The following is an 18,029-nucleotide window of genomic DNA, read 5'->3' as shown; positions in this document are numbered from 1 at the left end:
ATGAAATAAACTGGTTGAGGGAGATCAGGCTTATGGTTCTCACTAAACATTATGTACAGTCCTATGCATACACATGCACACACACTTTAACAACTGCACTACACTATGTAATTTTAATCCTATTACACATCAACTTTATTAGTTATATCTTAAGCATCCCTAGTGTCTGCTTGCTAATCACGTATCAGATGATAACTGTCAGCTTCACTTCCTTTTGGTTAAATTCTTAAACTTTGCACAGCACTTGGTCTGCACAGCACACTAGTTCACACTACTTCTCTTTGTTACTGGGGGGAATTACTGAATTGATGAGGTATGTCTGCTTTTATAAATATATCAGAGTCTTGGCAGGGAAAGAGACATGCATCCTGCACATTAGTTACGACAAGCTTCTTCAAAGCACATTTTTCATTGCTTTGATGCAAAAGTGCTTTGTCCAATGGTAAACTGCACCAGGTTCGAATTTATTTCTATAGCATCACTTTCCTCTGAAGGATGAATCAGCTTTCCTGCTGCATTCTAGGCTGGTGATGCCCAAAACTGTCAAGAAAATGTATCTATATTTAAAACTGATTCTTTTGTTGTGGACGAATTATCTGGTCTAGCAGTATTTCCCATCTTCTGAAGCAAGGGGAAGGAATTCCTCCTGCAGAAGAATGCTCAAAGAAGAGTCCAGTATATGGGCTTCATCCTCTCACCATAACTCAAGATACGACTTACAAAATCTTCCCCCTTCTGGCATGGATATTGAGGCTAAATTCATTCACGCGTAAAGTTTTTGAAGTGACTGGACTTTGTAGTAAGAGGGAGAAAGTATAAAACCCAGTCTGTGTGACTCTTTGGAGAAGGAATGTGACCTTTGTGGAATAATTTAAACTTTGTAGATGAATTATGTCATGAAAGATAAGTCAAACACTAAGGAAGGTCTCTTCAGTCACATAGCTGAGACATCAAGGAAGATAACATAAAGTCCGCTAAGATGAACAAAGCTTCCAGAGATCCACTGCAGAAAAAAAGACAGCTTACTATATATACAGCAATTCAGAAACAGTGTACCTTCATGGTGCTTTATAAAATCCAGAAGGAAAAAGGAAAGGAAACCTTACTTTTTAGTGCCAGATGATTCATTTAATAATACCAGAATAACAATGAGTGGATTAATCCATCACTGACTTTGAATAAACACTTTCATTATGCAGTGAGTATCTGTAAACACCGACCATAGATCACTAATGAGATAGAGACATAAGCGCAGCCAAGGTCCAGAGAGGTATCTAGGTAGTATTTTAACTGTCTTATAACGATGTTTCAGTTCATACCTCTGAATGAAATTACCAGTCATTTGCACTAAATATATTTGCAATAAGGAATACTAACAATAAAAAAATAATTCGTATTTCAAACAGGCCATGTAGGGCACGCTATGTGACACTTCCCTTAAGCTCCATGACTTAAAACTCAAACTTTAAAGGAAGTATCTGGCACAATAGTAGTTGCCATCGGCTTCAGTGGAAGCTGAAAGGCAGAAACACCATGCATTGTTCCCTTGTAAACCTGGGGTGAAATATGCAGTACCTGTGTACTAAGCTTTATTTACTAAGGAAGCCTGAAAAATCTCTTCAACTGCTGTTCCCTTCATAGCCAAAAATATAGGAAGGAGTAGGCACATGTTTTAAAAACAAGGCTTTGGCACTAGAAGTCTGTGAACATGATGCAAATGCGAGAGGTTGGATTAAACTAAGTGTATATAACGTATCTCCTGGCTGGAAAACAAACAAACAAACAGTGTTTTACTGATGACTTAGGTTGCACAAAGCATATGCGTCCTTTGAGTCTTCAGTTAGGTGTGCAATAGGCACTGCGGTAATTCTTTGTCATAGTCACTGACCCCAGTCACCACCAATTGACAAAGAGTATTTGAGGTGTGTCAGTTGTATCATTTTCTGGCCTTTCAAGTGGAAGAAATTTGCAAAACTGCTTGGATTTAAAGCCAATTGAAGAATGAAGAGGCTTGCAATAGCTGGTGGGCTCTACAGCAGAGATGACAAAAAAAATGAAATTCAAAGTAACTAAAGTCTTCAGGCTTTCTTTCCCTGGCTACTCTGAGATTCTACAAATAATAAAATGAGACACAAATGCTGTCTAGGATGAACAAGGTCAGAAACTCTTCAAACATAAAATGCTAGACAGGCTAATGTATACTTGAAAACAATCCTGGGAAAAAATGTGTAAGCTGGAAAAGGCACAATCTTTTGTTTTCTGTTTCTCTCTCTCCCGCTTCCAACAACTTCTTTCTGCATTTCATTTGTATACTCACCTTTAGCTTCCCGCAAACCTTGGAACAAGGATGGACCAAATCCTTGTGCCCATCAACCAGACACAGGTACTGCTTCTTGGAGGCTGAATTCTGTGTCCAGCTCATTTCAAATATCCCATTAATCCACACCATGCATGATCATATGGCTTTAGACATCAGCAACTTGGAGTATTTTTACTTACTGATCATAACAGACACCGTGTTCACATTAGGATTGAAAGAACAGCGTCCCTTCCCTGATTCACACTTGGAGTCGATCTTGAAGACCTGTTCCTGCAAAGTAGATTTGTGTGTCACTTCTCATTTCAGAAACCATCAGATGTGAAGTGATTTTTATGCTTGGTTGTTTCCAGCATTATTAATGTTCAGCATTGCCGAGCACTTTTATTGTACTATCATCAGTGTAAGTTGCCTATTCAGAATTTCATCATCTTTTTAAGACAACCTTTTCATTGCTACCCAGTTGTTTTCCAAGACTTTTGTTATAAATTCAAGACATTGAAACAAAGAATTTTCTGTTCTAGCTCAGTTGTGCTTTGGGGAAGTTCACTGGTCTCTGCAATAACATTTGTGGAGATTACTTTGGTGACAGAACACTGGAACAGGCTGCCCAGGGAGGTTGTGGAGTCTCCTTCTCTGGAGACATTCAAAACCCACCTGGACACATTCCTATGTAACCTTATCTAGGTGTTCCTGCTCTGGCAGGGGGATTGGACTAGATGATCTTTTGAGGTCCCTTCCAATCTCTAACATACTGTGATACTGTGATACTTCTGTGTTTTTGAAGTTATTTATCAATTATTTGCTGAAAACATGGTGATAATTATCCTAGTCTAGGACATTTTAATAAAGATACTAGAACAACAAAACATATTAAATAAAAATCTCTTCTGACAACTATAATTTGGTGCTAGTACAAATAATCTGTTCTTTACTGAGCTATCAGACCTCCGAAAATACCCTAAATAATAGTTATTTTCTTCAATACCATCTCTTATATTATGTGTACAGCTCAAGATCCATCTAGTGATAGATGATTTATCAAGCCTGAAATAGCTTGGAATTTCTTTGTTGCTTAAGAATCTTGGTATGGGGATTTGTTTATATTTTATGTGATTTATAAATAGGAAATCCATTTGGCAAAGTAGAAACAACCTGGACTACAGCTTGAAATGCAAACAGTCTGAATATCTTTAGAAAACTTGCCCATCTCAGTGTACCCCTTCACTTCTTTGTTCCTAGCAATACTGAAGAGGAAGAAGTGACTCTGGTTCAAGTCTATTACTTAAAAATAGTGGCCAGTTATGGCAGGGACATTGATCCATAGTACATCAATTCACATACCACTGTATACCAAAGAAATGACTTGTTCCTAGCCTCCTATAGCAAACTTCTCATCTTTAATGAAAGGCCAAAAGGCATAATTGCAAAACCAAAAAACAAACCCAGCCATCCAAACTTAAAATATTTATTTTTCAACAGAAAACCCAAGACACTGACAAAACTTCCAAAGAAGCCTTCTGTGATGTGGATGCCAATGTATCAGTTACTCGACTAAAGGCAGGAAGTCTTTATATTCACTTTAACAATTTACATATATCTCAGGGATACGGGGATGTCACACAGATCTCTGAGCAGCCATTTGATGACAAGTTAGAGACTGCCCCAACCTGACATACTAAGCTACAGCAGGAAGTTCATTATCCCCGATCTCTTTTCCCCCTCTTCTGTTTTGCCTAATTTAATCACAGAGATCTTATCTACTGTTCCAGTCATAAGCTCTCTAAACAATGTTAAAACATAAGTATGAAGTTTCTAATGTGATCTTGGTTTTATTTTTGCTGTTGTTGTTTTACTTCTAGATTAATGTGCAGCTTGATGTTAATCCATATTTACTATATTACTTTGCTATTTACCAATTTTAAATGCCCATTACTGCACTATTAAACTAGCTCCAGGATTACACTTGATTTTCATATATATTAAACTACTTTTTAGACTATAATTAATTCACATAGTGATTACTTTTCCTTCTGTTTGCATTTACTTTAACATTAGAATATATTTTGGTTAGTAAAAACATCATTACTAAAGACCACAGCATCAAGTGTGCCAAGCAAGAAAATTAATTATTTTTTAACCTCTGTTTCAATGCCCCATCAATGAAACCGCTTTTTCTGTGAGATTATGTGGAACCTGGAGACAAAAGAGAAAACAGGCCCAGGTCTTAACGATTGCTGGATATGACTCTGACTGCTTTGCAGCTTCTAGAGAAAAACAGATGTGATTTCTAAAATATCCATTTTGCACGTGCAAAACCAGCCTTCTGTGCATGGAAAACTGTACTAAATTAAAGGTGAAATGATAAAAGCAGAGAAAAAAATGAATTCTCACTAGTCCCATAAGTACTACATAGTTCTTCATTCTACCCTATTAATTAGTCATGCACTGATATATGCAGTGAGTTCAGAAGGAAATGCTTGGTTTTAAACTGTTATGCTATTGTTGGCCTGTACAGTAATAGCTTTGAGCATGCAATGCCTACAGTCAAGTGTCTGACAGACTCCAGACGTCTGAAAACAGCAGTTTATTTAATCAATTGATCATAGGCATGTAGCTATACAGACAGGCTAAGTGAAGCCAGTTCTGCTCTTCCAAGACATGTATCTTTATTTTTAACTCAAGAAATTTAACATCTTGCATCATCTGGAGGTGGCGTTTCCTGCCCTCCCTCTCCCCCCCACCATCTCATTTGCAAAACCCATAAAAAAATGAGATTCAGGCTACAGTACTACTGCTTAAGCTGACAAAGGAAAATTGTATTAATTAGACACAAATGAGATAACTTTCCATGTTTTAAATAATTTGTCAAGAAATAGGATGATGCTGAGGAAAGCTGACCTCTGTTTCAAAATACATCCAAATAAATTAAAGTATAGTCCATTAATCAGAAGGATGGATTTGCTTATTCAGTTCTGCTTGCTTGTGCTTTTAAATCCAGGCCTATGAAACTCTACTTTTAGTCTGTTCATTAGGACCAAAGGTATAGTGATTCAGGGGATACACTTTGTTAAGGAGGCTGATGCCAAGTAGGGATCTACCCAAAGTCACCTACCTGGAGAAACAATGATGTATCACCTCCCTAGCAACCTCTGCAGTAGTCTTGGGTTTTGGCCAGAACTCCCATCCCACTCCCAATGAAATCAGTGATGAATTTCCCAGTGTCTTCCCTAGCAGCTAGCCCAGCTTTTAAAGCTGCCGTTGCATGGCGAAACTCCAGGTAGCATGCTCGGATCTTTCTTCCCAAAACATCTGCTTTCACATTGTTCAGGAAAATATACTGCACACCCCTGTGCCTGCAGACATTAATCTGACCAAAAAGCTACTGAGGTTCTGGGTCTCAGTTAAGTGCCTTTCTTTCTCCTTCTGGTTGCTTAATTTATTACGTATTATATTTGCACAAAAACAAACATTTCACTTTCAAATCAGGAAATTTGGACAATATACTTCTGGAAACATCTGGTACTTTGTGCACTTAAAATACACACTGAAACTGAATATAGAAAAAAAACCCCAACAACTGGAGACCCATCTAGAGAGAATAAGATTTACACCACGATGGTAAAACTTACTTACTTTACCCCAGCAGAATCTAATGGGACAAAACTTGTGCAGCAGATGAAAGTTACCTGTACTGGGACTGCATCTAGTGGATATTAAGCTGAAGTCCAGCAAACCTTCATATACCTGAGCAGTTAGCTCACTTAGGGACTTCTCCCAGGAATCAGTAACACATGGAAGTTATTAAAAGTGGACTGCATATTTTACTTTTTATCTAAATGGCCATTTCTTTTCAGGTATTTCCTGGAAATTTTTCCAACAAATAGCAGGAATGAATTCACCAGACAATGTCAAAGAAAAAGTAGTATCAAATGTAGCCCAGCATTTGATATGACTGTGGAATTTTGGATAACCGTCGTATTTGAGGCATGGTTTTTGATCATGGCTTTGTTTCTAGCTGCTAACAGGTCAGAAATCTCTGGATCTTTGCTCTTTTTCTATTTATCATGGGTGAAGGAGCCTCCGTGGATCACCGATTTTTGCATTTTGTGCTTTGCATAACTGATAGGATGCACCACAAAATGGATGGATAAAATGCAAAAGGACTTACCTCCGACCGGCGTCCTCTGTTGACATAGACACACACGGGGCTGAAGGCACCACTGCCGCACACATAGAGGTGTGTGCGATTGTATGACTGTATCACACGCACAAAATTTCCACAGCCATGCTGCAGGGGATACAGGAAAAAAATCATTTCACATTGGCAAATGTTGTTGGATGCTGGGAACTATGGGAATAGACACGGTTTATAATTTTAATAGTATCATGAAAACAGCTACTGAGCGTGGTAGTCTCTAGGCTTGAACAGCTGTAGACTTCTGTTTTCACACCATTTTGCCTAGTCTGGGAACTGGGCATTGATAAGGCACTATAGAGGAGTTACAAAGGAGTGTGTATAACATTCCCATTTCCACACAGCAACCTAATTTTCATCCACAGACTCCTCTGTATCTTGCAATGAAGGAAGCAGGGCCTTTGCAGGAACAGTCTCTTTTCCCCCCTAATTTTCTCATCATAGCTGGAGACACTTAAAAAACAAAGCAAGGCCAAATCTTAGATCCCATTATTTTTATAAACAATTTCTTTCAAAAATTTTAGAACATTGAACAACACAAACGAAGTTTAAAGTGAATTGTTCCATAATACTGAAGATTAACAGTAACATCTTCAAATCAACATGAAAACTAAACCAGAATGTTAATGGCCACACAATTTCCTACCACTGAATTTACAGTTTTCTCCTTCCAGCATACCCCTTTCTTCTCTTGCTTTTTCCGTTTTTGACTATGATCAACTGTTAATTTCTTACTGTGATCCCAGAGCTGCCTTCATATTCAATCATCCAAACCTTCACCACAGACATTGAGAATTGCATGTGTTCTGTGAGCACAGGATTGGAAACTGTGTCATTAGTCATGCTCCTGAAAATCAGTAGAGTTAATCCCTGTATAGCAGACTGCACAGTTTATTTATATTTAAAGTCATTCACATTTTTGGTTCAGCAGGAGCTGGTACTTTACTACATCTGAAAAGTAGTGCATAACTGTAGGTAGTTCAGCGTTCATAGAAGGAGTTTCTCTACAGGGAACACTGCATGCCCTCAATTGTGCTAGCTCTAGCTATATTTGAAAAGACCTTTAACTCAGTCAAAATACATTGTTTCTCTAAAGCTGAGGGCTGTTCCTAAACATTTCCATTTTCTCATATCCAGCTATCTTAGTTTGGCACAAAGATGGCTTTAGTAATGTCCTGCTATCAAAATCATGTTTTTCCCAGCAGTAATGCCACATTACTGCTGTGGAAAGAGAAGAAGGATGGGTGAAGGTATACCACTAGCTTATATACGCTAGGGTGTAAACTGATTGCTTTCTTTTCTTGCTGTCTGCAGCAAGATTTATCTAAAAGACTCCTAGATAAAGGGTTATTTCACGCTGAGAAATCTCAGAATGAAAGTCTTCCAGGATCAGGACCAGGAAATAATGTCTACACGAACAGCGCTGGTACGTGGCACTTGCTACTCTGCTTCATGCCATGGCTTTCCAAAGTGTCTATGGCAAGAACATAGGGGTGGCTTTATGAATGGTTCTTTCAGGACAGCCTTCTGGGTAACCATGTCTCTTCAGTGGTGATTTACAGACAAATAACACAAGTTGACTCAATATCAATATTCTCTCATTTTAATCCTGTCTGCCAGTAAGACCATTTTATGATCTCCGAGTCTTTGCCCATCTCTCTAGTGTTGAAACACTGAACTCCATCTGCAATTTGTTGCATGTTTAATCTGTATACTGCGCTGTGCAAGAAATTGCTACTTCAGAATATATTCTGTAGGAATGCATTCAAGAGCACCTATGCTTAGTTTATTTCCCTTTCCTTGATACTGGAGTGCTTTGTCCTTTCAAATCAGTCTGGTCTGAGGTGACATGATATAGTTGTCTTTAGGATGGACATTTTTTAAAGGTAGATATTCACATACTACCGGTGCTTCCCTTGGAGTTGATACCAAAACTCAGTGCCTGGGGAACTCCCTTACCGTAGAAATCTGGAAGTCAGACATCTATGCCCTAGGATCTCATCACAGTAAATGGAGAGAAATAGATGTCATACTAATGTAAGCATCTAAGTTAGCCCAGTGAACATACTATTGAGAGGTGACAATTTCTTTTCAGTAACGACAAAAGCAGCCAAAGAGGAAAAGTCAGACACCTATATTTGTCTAGAGGTAGGGCAAACAACCACCCTCCAAATCTCCTGGGAAAAGAATTCATTGATTGCATTAAGTCCTTTACTGGTTGTTCCAAGTATATCTATTCCTCTTTTACCTTGTGACAATCACTGTTCTCTGGTAGGCCAAATGTTATCATGCATTCCCTCCCTCTCCTCCCCATCACGCCTTTTTATTAAATTTGAAACGCTTAATTCTTCTGAATTCATTCTCTGCTTCACCCATACTATCAAGAATGCTGTTAAAACGAACTATATATTTTAAGTTGCAAGCAGTGATTTAGCATTGGTTTCTCTTTTTCTCAGTACTTCAGTGAGCTTTCAATAAGGTACATCACTGATTCTAGTGAGAGCAGCAGCCGCTCCTCAGTACCCTTTTTTTTCCTCTTTTAAACTCTTGAGGACTAATTCTAAGAAACAGTGTGAACTTCTATCATTGAAACTTAATTTTTCTTCTGCAGTGCACAGCTGGGATAAAAAAATCAGTTGAAGCTGATGCACATAGACATGCTTAACTACGTTACAGGGTATTAGCTGTACTCACAATTAAACTGTTGGAAAAACAGATTCTATCCAGAAATTTGTCCACTAATGCAGCAACATTTGGGTACTTCAATATGATTAAAAGCTAGGAAAGTCTCATCACTAAATACCCAAGATTAGAAGTCCTTCAGAGAATCCAGTACTTAGTAAGGTCTTAGGCTTTTTTCCTGTGGATTACATATTTTGCATACTACTTTCTGCTTAGTGTGTACATTTTTCCTATTTTTGCCCTAGAAGAATGTTATCATATCTTGTAAACATGACTAAGGCTAATACATTTTTGCATTTCAAAGAAAAGAAAATTCCTTAACCAGTCTATGACAAGTTGATGATGCAACTGGCAAAATAACTATCCAACATTAATCACCATTAACAAAGCTGTCTGTTTTCTCTTCACATTCAGTGCAACCTAATAGGCCGCTAGCTGTTGAATTTACTGCATATTGCAATAACTAGAACAATGTAAAAATATATATATAAAAAAGGATATTCAGTAGGAAAAATACTTGGCTTTCACTGTTATAGCTATCAGAAAAGAAAGTAGATAAGCTTCAATACCAACCATAATATAGTTATTCATTAAGAAGCATTCTATTGCTCTGCATTACTCTCCACAGTAATTTGAAATAGTCTTACAGCAGTACTGCAGTAGGCCAACTTTCTGTTTTCCTTGCATTCATCAGCATTTGCAATTGATTTTCAAACTAAAGCCTGCACATTTTTCCTATAGAATGGGCTCAGGTGGATTGTTGTAAATGTATTGTAAACTGGAAAGAGGTGTTTGGAGTGTTCCTGCATCTGGGGTCTTCAGGCTCCAGACAGTAAGAACCACCTGCCTGTAGAGTCTGTTCCTGCGGTGAGCAGCCAGGCAGAGCACCTCCCCACCCTAAACAACAGCTTAGCAGGGCTCTTCAGCATCACTCCCAGGAAATATCTGGAAAAACACCACCTAGTTTGAGTAGTGACAAGAGAAAAAGGCAAGAAAGTGGACAGTGCATTTCTCTTTCCATCTGTCATGGTCTCAGAGTACATTCTGTTTACATAGCCTGTTTTTCGTTCCTTCACTTTATTGGTTGGCCTGCAGAGCATTTCAAAGGCATAACAAATACTTCTTTTGCTTCGTTTTGGCTGCATTTAAGATGCTGTTACTTTACTGCCAACTATGTAATTTTCGTATATGTGTGCCTGTGCATGTTCACGTGGATTATAACTTACTGTAGGATCTTTGCCAGCCATTTTACACTCTTCAACCTTGTTTGCCGATGCTGGCCAGAAAATCTGTGAGGAAAGAAATATCTTTTAAGTAAAATAATTATTATATAATGTAAGTAAAACATTTTGCTGCCAAATTTAAGCTAGTAAAATAATAATTTGATATCTTTCATACTTTGTTTATAAGGAAAAAAGAATTTTCATTGATAAATGAAAACAACTTTCTGTCTTAGCATGCAGTAAACAAAATAAAGCCCCAGGTTTTTTGCTGATATAAATTAAGTTCGCTGTATATTTTTAACATAATTTATTTAGACTTCTTTCTTCTAAAAAGGAGAGATGTGTCGACTAATTATTGACTGATTGTGTATTTTTGACTAATTCATTGCCTAAACTATTGTCCAGTTTTACTTTTTTGCTTTTACTGAACTAAAAATTATTCACACTAGAAACCAGAACAAAATATTGCAAGAAGAGTTCTTGTAGCAATTTGTTGGTTTTAACAGCAAAGGTTTGCATAGATTATGATCAAACCTGATAGAAATCTTAAGATTTCAGGCTGATTTCTTTCAGACAGTTTTCCAACAAACACCTCAATGCCTGAATGTTTTATCTGATCTATACTCAAACTTTAAAGATTTTGAACTTCTTCCATTATTTATTTTGATTTTGAAATAGAAGACATCCATTAGAAATCTCTCCCTAGAAATTTAGTAGGTGACAGAGTCTGATAACTGTTAGCCTTAGGATAACATAAATAATAAAGATAGAAGATCTCTGTATACATATACACATACATATAGAGAGTTGTAGGCATGCATGCATATGTATAGAGGCATAAGATCAGCAAAATTAATCTGTTATGAAAATAAATAAATGGAAGAACATGTGGAATTGCAGAGATTAATTCTGAGCCTAATACTGGGTTATCACATCCACTGCCAGAAAATTTTGGGTGTTTTTGCTTTCTATGCTTTCTGTTGACTTTTTTTGTTCTTCTTTTCCCACATTGAAATGCTTTGCAGCTTTATACTGCAGAATATATGTCATGCAACAAAGGCCTTCCTATCTAACCAAACTCTGCACAGAATTAATTAAAACCATCCTGCTAAGGGAAGGCTGGAGTGTGCCATGCAGGAGCACAGCAGCTTCCAGGTAAGGGTGCCTGTATCAATGGTGGTGAGATGGGAATTAGCAAAAAGGTCACACAAGCTATTTCAGATCAGAAAAGGTGGCCCCATTTCAGAGGAAGTTTTCTGTACCATTAGAAGGTGGAAGGGTTCATGCCATCACACAAGAGGCATTTAATTTAAATGTGTAAGTTAGAGTTAACCTCCCTGGACTGCCTGCACAATCAATTCAGATAGACAGGCATATCCAGAGGCTGATTCAGAGCAAAGCCTAATTTAACTGCGCTTAATCACCCTCTAGAGGGGCCTCTCTCACTCTCTTCTGACACATTAAAAGCCTTGCCTCTTAAGGAAAGCATTTATCTTCACTGCTGCAAGCTGGATATCTCTGCCTCTCAGTACTCCTGAGGTACAGTAATAAAGCCCATAGATTAAAGGATCAGATGAATTTGGTAGAACAGGGCCTTTAAGGCACGCTTTAAGGCAGTGCTGTAGCTGTGATAATCTCAAGATACGCAAGGCAAAGTCTGTAGAGAGGTAATATCTTAACAGACTTCTGAGCACACAAGTTCTTCTGGAGGCCACCTATTTTAAAAGCAGAGAAGCTGGATTTGAACTGGCTCTGCAGACAAGACAGGAATCTGTGAAAGTAGTTTAATTTGATTATTTTCATACACAGGTTGCCTACTACAGTCTGGGGAGGTGGGACACAGACAGTCCTTAGAAAATCATGTCTTGATAAGTGAGAGAAGGAGCTACAAAACAGGCAGTGTTGAAAAGGAGATGTAGGTCATAGTGTCTAAAGAACCCCAGACAGGAGGTGTCTCAGCTACTGAACTGAAGGGCTAGGGCTGACACAGACATAACAGAAGATTGGAAAATAGTTTGGCGATCAGGCTGTAGAGTACAAAACAATAATAAATATAGTCCAAGGTTAAAGGCAACTCTATCCCTGTTGGTTTTTTGACCTGCAGCCAGAAATGATAGTATGTATCTTGTTCTTCCTTCCAGACTTCTGTTAGAAGTGCATCTCTGAATTTTCTTAAATCTTGGGAGAGCTGCAGAAATCATCAACCCTTACAAATTTTCTTATGGGGCCAACCCATGCTGAACACTTCAAAACGAATAAACAAGTGTTTTTAAACAGTGTTTGAGGAGCAGCCATGCTAATAGCTTGTTCATCTTGCATTAAACATAAAACAAGGACTAACGATTCAGTCAGGGTCTGGGCTTTTGCCTGTTGCAAAAGCATGAAATACACATTCTTTGTCTTAAGAAGAAAGGCATGTAGTGAAGCAACCTTGGGTAAAAATAGATCTGGAACTTACACTGAGAGGGTCCTGGCTTATATTATTAATATTCAATGACAGAATATGATCTTTGCTGCCCACATAGATCCGATCCTGATCTTCATCCATGAATAATATCCTGTAATCCAGGGGACTGTGGGATATTCTGTGATATTCAGAGGTCTTAGTTTCTTGCAGCTCTGAAATGGTAAAGGCAACAAATTAGTAAAAAATTTTAGCTGACTTACTTGCATTGCAACTGCATTTCTTTCTAAATAAAGGCATTTTTGAACACAAGTGGGGTCAATAACAGAAGAAAAACTCTCATCAAACACTTGGTAATAATATGATAGTTGAGTTAGAATGAATTTTCCTTTCCCAGTTTGAGTGTAATTCTTTTATACATTAAGTAGCTAGACCTATCTAATAAAAATCAGGCATTGATGCTATTCATTCATCTAATTAATTCTTTTTGTAATGGATAAAATTATTTACACCTCTGGCTTTTAAAGAAGATTATATATTAAATTAATCAATGTGCTTAATACGCTTTGAAATTTATGACAGCAGAAAATCCACAAGATCAATGAAAGCTACATAAGAACAGTTTACTTTCTTTCCCTAACAGGGGGCTTCACTAGGAATAGCTTTATTGTGTTCAAGGTCAATTTTATTTTCCTTATTTTAGTTCTTCATCACCATGCATGGCTTATTTAAAAGAAAAAAAATAATGTATTCAAGCTTAAATGTGTCCATTTATTCAGTTGTTCGCAAATGAGATTTGGACCAAACTATCAGAACTGTAGAACTAGTTCTATATTTCTACTTAAAAATTTCTTCAATGAAGAGAAGTGAAAAACATCCTTTGATGTCAGTGCAGGATCAGGCTTGTTAGAGGAAAAGCATAAGCATCTGCAATGCAAGTATTACTTGCTGCCCATGAGAAAGCTCAGCCTTCCTGTCTTTCCTTGGCCAATATGTTTTGGCCCCCACTCAGATATTTTTCTTTTCAGTAATAACAGAAGAGATATTTCTCAAAAGCTGAGAATGGAAAAATAAAAAAGTAATGATCAATTTGTCCTTATTTAAATATTTAACATATAATTATCTTTTCTTACCTCATAAACATTATTGGATTGTTTTTTCTATGACTCTAAAAGTGTGGCAAATACACAGTATATATGAAAACAAAGCCTCGCTATAATATTTATTCATAAATCTAAGAACTGAATCCACATCCCTTTTGCAATCTGTTTGTCTGGGGCCATACTTGTAACTGTTACTAAAGCCCAGTTTTTGCTTAAAGCAAAGTTTTTGCTCACTAGTTCTCTAAGAAAACAGCAGATGTCTTATCCAAAATTAGTTATCTAAACCTGTTAGATGACTAGCTTAATGTGGTCAAATGTTATCTTGGAAAACAAAACTCTCAAAGCAAAAATATTTCTGGATATGTGCTCTTTAATAATAATAAAAAAATAGTGCCTAAAGTATGCACTTTCTGCAAAACACATTTAGCTGGAAGCATAATTTACTTGGAGAGTAATTTTTGACAAGCTGTAGACAGCATAAAGACAAAGGCTGCAGTCTTGGGACTTAAACCTATCTTCTAGAGCTCTAATGATGAAAATAACATATCAGAATATAATTTGCATACATAAATATGGTACATAGCTCTACTTAATTATTATAACGATTGTTAAATAGTTTCATTGAAAGATGGAAAATATCTTTGATTAATGAAAGATATGTAATTTTGATTCATTTAGGTGCCTATGTGCATTTACTTATGGTAAAATAAAAAAAACCACAAATAAATAATACTTCTATTTCATAAGAGAAGGCTGCGTGGAGACCTCAGAGCAGCTTCCAGTATCTGAAGGGGGCCTACAAGGATGCCAGCCTTATGAAGTTTAACCATGCCAAGTGCAAGGTCCTACACCTGGGTCGGAGCAATCCCAGGCACAGCTACAGGTTGGGCAGAGAAGAGATTCAGAGCAGCCCTGCGGAGAAGGACTTGGGGGTGTTGGTCGATGAGAAAATGAACATGAGCCGGCTTCAGTGTGCGCTCGCAGCCCAGAAAGCCAACCGTATCCTGGGCTGCATCAAAAGGAGCGTGACCAGCAGGTCGAAGGAGGTGATCCTGCCTCTCTACTCTGCTCTCATGAGACCTCACTTGGAGTATTGTGTGCAGTTCTGGTGTCCTCAACATAAAAAGGACATGGAACTGTTGGAACAAGTCCAGAGGAGGGCCACGAGGATGATCAGGGGACTGGAGCACCTCCCGTATGGAGACAGGCTGAGAAAGTTGGGGCTGTTCATCCTGGAGAAGAGAAGGCTGCGTGGAGACCTCATAGCAGCCTTCCAGTATCTGAAGGGGGCCTACAAGGATGCTGGGGAGGGACTCTTCATCAGGGACTGTAGTGACAGGACAAGGGGTAACAGGTTAAAACTTAAACAGGGGAAGTTTAGATTGGATATAAGGAAGAAATTCTTTACTGAGAGGGTGGTGAGGCACTGGAATGGGTTGGCCAGGGAGGCTGTGAATGTTCCATCCCTGGCGGTGTTCAAGGCCAGGCTGGACGCAGTCTTAGGTGGCATGGTTTAGTGTGAGGTGTCCCTGCCCATGGCAGGGGGGGTTGGAACTAGAAGATCTTAAAGTCCTTTCCAACCCTAACTATTCTATGATTCTATATGTCCCTCAACAGAAGATGAACATACAAGCAAGATTTACAGTCTGCACCTAAGCACTTCAACTGGAACTGTACTCATTAAATGTAGATGAAAATTGTCCACATCACCTTTAGAAGTCTTTCTTCAATGCTTGAAAAATCGTTTTACTTTATTAAAAAAAACCAATCCTCCCTGTAAGCTTTTAGCTAGAGTTTTTAAAGGCACCAGGGAGACTCAGCAGCACAGTGCCATTAAAATGCAATCCTTTTGCCTGCTCTGAAATTCTCAGACTGACCTTTTATTAGAAGCCTGAGAAGCTAGTGCTCATCCCTTTTCCTGGTGCCCTTATTAACTTTACTGTAATATTTGGCAGCTAGAAGGTAAACTGAACTTTCTCATAACTGTATATTTGATGTACAAGGAAAGCACAGATAAACTGTGAGAGGCAGCAGTTTCCTGCACAACACCAGGTAAATGTGAACACAGTGATTGCACAGAATAATGCCCCTCCCTACTGCTTCAGTGAATGACAACTGACAATGAATCATAGAATCATAGAATAGTTAGGGTTGGAAAGGACCTTGAGATCATCTAGTTCCGACCCCCCTGCCATGGGCAGGGACACCTCACACTAAACCATGTCACCCAAGGCCTCATCCAACCTGGCCTTGAACACCGCCAAGGATGGAGCATTCACAACCTCACAAGTGCACTTGGCAATGAATAACCCATCAACAAAGATGATCAAGATCATGATGATTCTATTTAAGGAAGAGACATAAATAGCATAAGATACGTGATTTCCACACCTTTCATTTATTAAAAAACATTATTTTCTGATATTAGTAATATCTTTGCAATGGTATTATGGTTTCTAAGTCACCTGAATATGTCTCCTTCAACCTGCTGAGGAGAATACCTTATGACATGTCACTAGACAGACTATGGAAACTCAACACCATTCACAAGGGGAAGGAAAGCCCTGAAACAAATACTCTCATACAGATTTATTAGTTTTATTTCTTTCGGTGCTGAGGCTTCTGGCTTATTAGCCTCTTAGGGCTACTCAAGCAAGTGGAGAGGGAATTTCTAACTGATCAAATTTTCTTTTCATTTAACAAAATTTACCACTCAATCATCCAAGAAAATTGTGTTTTTTAAAGATTTACTATCTGGGTGTTGTTACTTGGAAAAAGTGGTGGCTGGAAATATTCTGTAAGGTCTTCCACATTCCTTTTCATCTCCAAAATGTTGTGTAAAAAAATGATTCAAACATTTCCTGACCTTCAAGGCAAATTCTAATCCATGTTCTGGGAATTTAACCAAATACTCAAAGCAGTAAACTCTCCATGGAGAATGATGTTGCGGACAGCTCCCTTTGAATATTAACATTTTTTGCTTGACAGTAAAACAAAAATTACAATATATTCCACATGCAAATAACTGTCATTCTTAATGATACGAGAACAATCTTTGTTCACCCTTTTCTCATCAGTCAGTGAGTTATTTTTGGCTTTCCTCAATTATAAAGCCAATACCAACTTGATCCATAGTGGCAGTAACCTGATCTAGAGGACAGGTTGTATAGCTCTTGTCCCTTTTAATGAAAAAATAAGAGCTGCAGTGAACTCTCTCCCCAGAACTATTATTATTAATAACCTACACATTTTGGAGATGCCAATGACTGCGAGTTTTCTCCATTCAAACTGTACAGCTGACAATTAGGCAGTTTAACACCTACTCTTTAATTAGCCTTCTAATTCACCACAAAAAAAGTTAATGCAAGTATTATTTTTAAAAAGTTGTGTTCCTGAAGGAGAAATAACACAGTATTTGAGTAATATCTATAATTAAGCCTTTGTAACACTTCAAGCTCATTGTGTTGCCCTTGACAAAACAGATTACAGCTACCAGAGACTGGAAATCTAGGAAGGTGAAAATATCTCACACACTGTGTTATACACATATTGTCCAACCTGCACAAGGGTATATAAGCTGTATCTACCCATCAGGTTCTCTGAGTGTCTTCTTTAATCACAGAACGTCAACCTTTCATCACTCCTTAATTCAAATTCCCTGGTGTCACAATGCTGAAAACACAGCCTGACTTTCCTAACATAATATAATAATACCTAATATTAAGAACCTAATATAAGTGACTTCTTCAGTAGACATCTTATACTAATATGTATGTTTGATGCATATGTCATTTAAACTAATACAATTTTTAGCAGGACCTTTTCAAAACATGATTATTTTATATTTGCAGACCCATACAACCACTTGTTACTGAGAAGTTCAACATAATCTGCTTTACCTTGCAGGGTTTGGTAAGCTACAGCCATGGTATGCAAGCATCCCCAGCCCAAGTTCAAAGCACCGAGTTTATCCACTGATAAGCTGTGGATACATGAGAGAGTGCACAGTTGTCTCTGCACTACACCATCACTGGGTTTCCAGCTTAGCAGGGCTTCTTTGAGCAAATCTAGAATGCTCTGTCAAGCTTTTAATTTATGATCC

At 38.0% G+C, this 18,029-nt stretch overlaps 1 protein-coding gene across 1 annotated transcript in view; it reads right to left on the bottom strand.

The window, feature by feature from the left end:
* Nucleotides 1-18,029, bottom strand: part of SEMA3C (semaphorin 3C) — a gene marked incomplete at both ends in the record, with an annotated part of 117,230 nt that overhangs the window by 36,089 nt on the left and 63,112 nt on the right. Inside the window, 4 exons of the mRNA XM_080638929.1 lie at nucleotides 2,500-2,590; nucleotides 6,489-6,608; nucleotides 10,424-10,486; nucleotides 12,879-13,039. Coding sequence (XP_080495055.1) covers nucleotides 2,500-2,590; nucleotides 6,489-6,608; nucleotides 10,424-10,486; nucleotides 12,879-13,039 — 435 coding nt within the window. The remainder of the gene's footprint in view (nucleotides 1-2,499; nucleotides 2,591-6,488; nucleotides 6,609-10,423; nucleotides 10,487-12,878; nucleotides 13,040-18,029) is intronic.

The sequence above is a fragment of the Psittacula echo genome, assembly GCF_963264785.1.
Source record: "Psittacula echo genome assembly, chromosome: 1".
NCBI lineage: Eukaryota > Metazoa > Chordata > Aves > Psittaciformes > Psittacidae > Psittacula > Psittacula echo.
This window is presented reverse-complemented; position numbering and strand designations above follow the sequence as displayed.